This window comes from Centruroides sculpturatus, unplaced genomic scaffold (assembly GCF_000671375.1).
Source record: "Centruroides sculpturatus isolate CEXI.00-Female unplaced genomic scaffold, Cexi_2.0 scaffold4569, whole genome shotgun sequence".
In the NCBI taxonomy this organism is placed as follows: Eukaryota; Metazoa; Arthropoda; class Arachnida; order Scorpiones; family Buthidae; genus Centruroides; species Centruroides sculpturatus.
This window is the reverse complement of record NW_019388661.1, coordinates 1-6343: the sequence shown is the minus strand read 5'-3', so window position 1 is coordinate 6343 and position 6343 is coordinate 1. Positions and strand designations below refer to the sequence as shown.

General features: G+C 29.5%; 1 protein-coding gene across 1 annotated transcript; it reads right to left on the bottom strand.

Annotated features, from left to right (window-relative positions):
- Nucleotides 1–1459: 1459 nt before the first annotated feature.
- LOC111617028 (S1 RNA-binding domain-containing protein 1-like) lies at nucleotides 1460–6322 on the bottom strand. Its single transcript, XM_023358368.1, has 4 exons — nucleotides 6072–6322; nucleotides 5848–6005; nucleotides 1708–1801; nucleotides 1460–1586 (listed from the first exon to the last, which is right to left on the bottom strand). Exons 1-4 carry the CDS (start codon nucleotides 6191–6193, stop codon nucleotides 1475–1477), a joined length of 486 nt encoding a protein of 161 aa, XP_023214136.1. The 5' UTR covers nucleotides 6194–6322; the 3' UTR covers nucleotides 1460–1474.
- Between the last annotated feature and the right edge of the window lie 21 nt (nucleotides 6323–6343).

Below are 6343 nucleotides of genomic sequence, written 5' to 3'. Positions count from 1 at the left end.
AAAAATAATATTAAAGTAGCCAAGACATAGCCAAATATTGTAGCGCTACATCACTAGCGGACATTTGAAATTTGCCAACTAGGACGGTCGGTTAATCGGGGGTCGGATAATCGAGGCTCTACTGTACATCACATTACATAACAGTAAGCAAACTTATAAAAATATTAAATATGTGTAAGTAATATATACCATGTTTATAATAAGAAAATGTATATGGAAATATAAATTATCTATTAGTATTTGTTGGATAATTATTATTCAAAAATTTTATGCTTAAATATTTAATATTCTATAAATATCTTGTTCTAATTTATCTCATCTTCTAACTTCAAATTGTCATTGTATCATTATCAAGTTGTCTGTGAAATAATAAAAGAAATATTACTTTTCTTTATTATTTTATTATTTACTTTTGTAATTTATTTTCCATTTTTAAAAATTCATTTTTCAAAATTTTATGCTTATACTTTTTGGTGATAAGGATGCCTTCCCAAAATAGAATCCAAATATATAAACTAACAATAAAGCAGTAGTAATACATAAACAGTAGAATTGTGAAAACAGTATGTTTTATAATGTTTGTAATTTGTCTTGAAGCTTCTTATCAGAGAATAAATAAGAAGTTACATTGATGTAATTACATTATTTTAAATTATAGAAATAAACTAATTTTTTCTATGATATTAATAATGCAAGTTCTTTTTTTAGTATTATTACAATTAAGAATTATGATTTATAACAGGTATAATTTAGAATATTGTTGTGAATGTAAAATTTCTTTAAAATTGAGTGTAAATGTGAAAGTAAATACAGTAAAATATGTGTAAACCAGAGTTATTTTTTCTGTTTTTGCAGGTTTCCATTTTGAACAAGAATTTAGTATTTTATTCCTTGTTTTTTATCTTTATATTGCACCAGACAATTACGTTCACTTTTTATAGTAGAGTCACTTTTACATATATATAAAACAATTTTATTACTAGGCTTAATTCAAAGTGATAACTAAAGGTAGGCATATTTGAATGCAAGAATTGAGAACTATTTGATCTTAAAAAGTTTTTGTTGTTCCAGAGAACTTGTGTTAAGTATTCAAATACAGATATTTCTCGTATAACATAGTACTTTTACAACATGGTTTGAAAGTTGGGGATATTCCCATCACACAACATGACTTCTGGTTTTGTTCTAACATGGTTTGGGAAATCTTCAGTACAAATTTTCACAATTTTTAAGTGTAAACTCTGTTATTTGATTTTTTTTATTCAAGCAAGCATGCATGTTGTCTCAAACTTGCCTGTGGGATTTAGAATATGAAATTATGAAATTAATGAATTATGAAATGAATGAAAATAATGAAATTATGAAATTAAATATGGTAATTTACTTAAAAATAAAAGATAGAAATTAAAATAATTTTCTTATTAAAGCAATTAAAGTATTATTGACTTTACCTAGAAGAAAACTATTTAAATTATTACCAGTATTTTATCTGAAGTGGATGAAAAGCATTTTTTGATATAAGACCAGACAAAAAATTTTCCGTATCTCTGCAAGCAGTACCATTTCCAATAGCAAGAATTTCACAACTGTAAAATTATTTATAATTCATTATAATGCAGCTTCTAATTTTTAAAATAAATAATAAAAGTTAAAGCAATACTTATGATTCAAATTAAATACTATAAATTCTTTTTATAACTAATATACCCATGTTTTTCAATCAGTTGTTTAAGAATATTTCTTGCAACATTGGACTTATTTGCATCAAAAGGATAAATGACACTTGTTTCCAATACAGTTCCTGTAAAGAAAAATTGAAATAATGTACATTATTTATGTGTTTACAAACCATAAAGTAATTACAGTAGAGCATCGATTATCCAAATACCGATCAACTAAAACATTGGTTAACCAAAAGTGTTCCAATTGGCAAATTCAAATTTTCACTAGTGCTGTGGTGTTGCAGCACAGAGAGTGCTCCCTGCCAACCTGAACTATAGGCCTACTTTAATGTACTTTATGTAAGGTATGAATTTGTAAGATGTATGATTCAAAATATATACAGTACAGTTTTGTGTTTAATATATTTTTTTTGTAAATGATCAGTTATCTGAACAACTCCAGTTCCAAATTGTTTTGGATAATCAATGCTCTACTGTATTTAAAGAGATTCTTAAAGTTGTTATTGATAACTATTTGAATATTTCACAAAATCCTAATATTCTATTTGGATAAAAGAGAGGTTATGGCCAATGTTTTCATCATGAAAACGTGAACGTTGGATGTCGAGCGCTGCCATCTGGCAAGTCTAGAAGGTTGACAATGGTGTTTGCTACGTCTAGCACGATGAACAGAAGTTCAGCTTAAACTTCTTCATTTTTTTTTTTTGTGTTTGGGATGGGTTAAAATTATGATGTATTTTATTAAAATAATGATTAAGCATTTATGAATAATATTGTAAAGAAACAGACAATTTTAATCCTGAAATTATTTAAGTATTCAATTTTTTTGCAAGTGATGTAAAGTGCCTGTAGAATTTACATATATTTGTGTTCATAATAGTTTATCATAATTCTGTAGTAGTAGTAGTTTGTTCTTTCACAGCATCTTTCACCATCAACAGTGTAATATGTTCATAAATTTTCTAAAAATAATTTCCCTAGCTGCTTTCAAATTTACATAAGCCACTACTTCCCTCAATAAAAGTATGTCGTAAGAACAGGTAAAACACATTGTCCTACTATTATATTATCGTATGGTAGGTGACGTAACACTAATTATTAAAGCCAAAAATAATTATTTAGTGTTATTAAACATGCTATAAATATTTTAAAATAGTTTAATTTGTTTATTTACCTTCACTAGTAATGTTCATTGTTGTTAAACGTTTCTGCCATTTTTCAACAATATCCCATGAGTCAGTGCATGATGTGAATGTGTGGCAGGTGTTTTACTTTGAGTTCAAATGTCAAATGTGTATTTCTGCTTGTCGCACAAGTTTAATGTTTGAACTTCAGCTGCAAACTCTCTAATATATACAGAGGGGGGGTGCAAAAGTAGGTATACAGTTGTTATTATGGAAAAAAAAACATACAGGGAGAAAATAGGAAGAAAAAATATTTATTTTTATGTACAAATTAAATTACAAATAAGGAATACAAATTAATAAAAGATAATAAAAATAATAATAATGAACACCGAACATGTGTATTTCTCAGATTCTCAACTTTATACTTACTTTTGCATCAACCTGTATATTAAATTTCTAATTATATTTCTTTTCTAGCAGAATTATTGTAGCTGAATGTTTATACCTTTATAGACAATATATTACTGTTTAAATACACAAGTGGTCATAAAATAAATTGACTAACTAATGGAATCTCAGAAAGCAAAGAATCCATCAAAATGTTTGCAGGATAAGTACAGGGTGACACGCATTTGCGATATATGAAAATAGGGGTAGATCATGTGTCATGGTTACATTACATTTGAATTATGGCTACATTAACCATAACTTGAAAATTTCCAATACAAATACCAGGAATTCACGACGTGACAAGATTCTGTGACAGACAATAGTATAAGGTGTTAAAATGGTGTGTGAAGAATGAAAACAACAGAGATATTGGTGTTTGAAACATGTAACAATAATACAGTGAAAGCAACAGAAAACAAGCAGAAAATGAAACAAAAGACAACTGTAAAGGTGAGGAAAAAAAGTTTAATTACAGACAAAAGCTTACAAATGTTCAATATTTATTTACTAAATCACTGTATAATATTTTACATATATGCCCAACATTGTTATCAAGGACACACTGCATATGGCCAATGACAGAGACAATAGCAGCACAACACACATCAGCTAGGAAGCTCTGTTATTCCATCATGATGCTTCCTTTAAGCCACTAAGTGTTTAGGAATTATTTTGGTAGATCCTGGACTTCAGATAACCCCATAGCCAGAAGTCCATTGATGTTAAATCAGGGGAGCATGGAGGCCAAGCAAATGATAGATGATGCAATCATTGAAATGATCTTGAAGCAGTTGTTTCACACTCCTGACCAAATGTTGTGGGGCATCATTCTGCATCCAAATGACATTCTTCAAAGCATTATGTGGCCATAACTCTGGGATCACATGCATGAACAGCATTGATGGATAGCTTGTGGCTGTGACAGTGCATGGTAATTTGTAGGTGAGGGTTTTTCAAAACATCATGGACTGAAGAGGAAATCAGCTGTCACTCCAATCCATACAGTCACTTTTACGTTGCGCAATGATGTCAGCAACAAGTCACGAGGATTGGTGTCAGACCAATAAACACAGTTTTTCATGTTTAGCTGCTCAATCAAGGTAAAATGTTTCTCATTGGTCCAGAGAATTCATGGATTTGGTTGGTTGGATTTAGGGTTTTGTGGCACAAGGGTCATTTGCAACATGTCTGGCACTTGTCCTGTCATCCTAAGTAATGGCCTGCCAAACCTCTATGACAACTGCAACATCCATTGGCAGCCACTTTGTTTTTGGTCACATGTGCAACCTCTGTTTTTGAACTTGCTGATTAAATTGTGAATAGCTTGTCTTGAACATGGACTCCTACGTACATTATAGATCTAATGAAATTGGTGTAATGCTCTCACAACATTGCTATTGTTCATGTAATACAGCTTCACAAGTTCATGCTGCTTCTGCAAGTCCCATTCTTCTGCATAACAAATGCAAAAACAGGAGAATGAATGTTTTGTCTGAATTCTGATTGACATATGCTTTTATGTCTTGCAACTTTTGTTACAGTAAGCTTCAGCTACAATGTTGCTGCCTCACTTGCAAATCTGTATGCAGGAATGTCAAAAGATGTTGTGGACTTGGGAGAAAAATTTACACTGTCCTTCTTCAGTTAATTAATTAGAATATAAGAACAAACTGTAGGATGATATCAGTGCCCTTGTGAGATCTAGACTTGGGGAATTTTACCCTATCATGCCCCTTCTTGTCAACCCTGCCTGTATGGGTCTTCTGCCATGGGTATTGGCTTGCCTGTTTTCCATTTTTTCAAACACTGATATATCTGTTGTTTTTTGCTTTACACCCACCATTTCAATGCCTTATGCCATTCATGTTTCATACAGAATCTCATGACATCATGAATTTCCAGTGTTTGCATTGAAAATTTTTGAGTTATAGTTATGTTAACCATAGGAAATAGGAAAACATGTTCTCCTATTTTCATGAACTGCAAGTGCACATATCACCCAGCACTTATCCTGTAAAAATTTTGATGGATTCTTTGCTTTCTGCACTCCCAATATTGCTGTTAGTCAGTCAAATAACTTTATTACCACTCTGTATTTAGGACTATAATGTTTAAGTGGAAAAAATCTCTGTCTCCTACATGTTATATTTATATTTAATAGAAAAGTTTATAAATTACAATCTTATATTGTTAATTTTCCTTTCCTTTGCAGACTGTAGTGACAAAGAGTTATGTCTACTCTATTACTTATGTTACTTACAGGATACATTGTGCAATGTTATAATAATTTATTTTGGGAATTAACTCTCTAAAGAAACTTTGATTCATTTATAAGAGAAATATGAAAACATAATTTAATACTTGTTCAATGATAAATTTTGGCCTTTTCTTAATAAAGTCTGCTTAAAATGTTAATATTTTTTAAAACAACTTATTTTAATTACTAAAATGTTCACTGAAATATTTTATTATTAGTTTTAAAATTTTATTAAGATTTTAAAAAGTTATGAATTCAATTAGCATAAGCAATATCCCAGTAATAATTTTAAACAAAGCAAAATGTTATAACTTTTTAAAATTTATCCTACCTTTAGAAGATACAACAGCCAATTTGCATCCATGCCGAAAACCAGGATCAATACCCATCACTACTTTACCTTTTACTGGTTGAGTTAGTAAAAGGTGTTTTAAATTTGTACAAAACACTAGAATTGATTCCTTTTCTGCTTTCTTTGTAAGATCAGATCTGTATTTAAATTAAAATTTTTTAATTTTATTTACAAAGAATAACACAGTAATAAAAAGAAATTACCTTGTCTGTCTGCAGATGTATGCTTCTATTAAACGTTTATATGAATCATCTATACAATTGCTAATCATTTGAAATGTTTCATTATCTCTTTTAGTTTTAAATAAAAACTTTCTTTTGATCATTTTTATAATTTCATTTTTAGCATAAGAGTTAACAGAAACTTTGACACTCAATATTTTAAGATGCTCTCCTCTATTCAGAGCTAAGACCTATAGTAAATATATCAGACATTTATTTAGTCAGTTGTTAATTATTCTCAGTTAGTTCTCAAT

Bases quoted from the DNA above. Each gene is read 5' to 3' on its own strand.
- LOC111617028 (XM_023358368.1), bottom strand. From the start codon at position 6,193: ATGATCAAAAGAAAGTTTTTATTTAAAACTAAAAGAGATAATGAAACA. The intron at 1,802-5,847 runs GTAGGATAAATT...TTTTCTTTACAG, and splicing joins GGCTGTTGTATCTTCTAAAG to GAACTGTATTGGAAACAAGT. The intron at 1,587-1,707 runs GTATATTAGTTA...ATAATTTTACAG, and splicing joins CAACTGATTGAAAAACATGG to TTGTGAAATTCTTGCTATTG.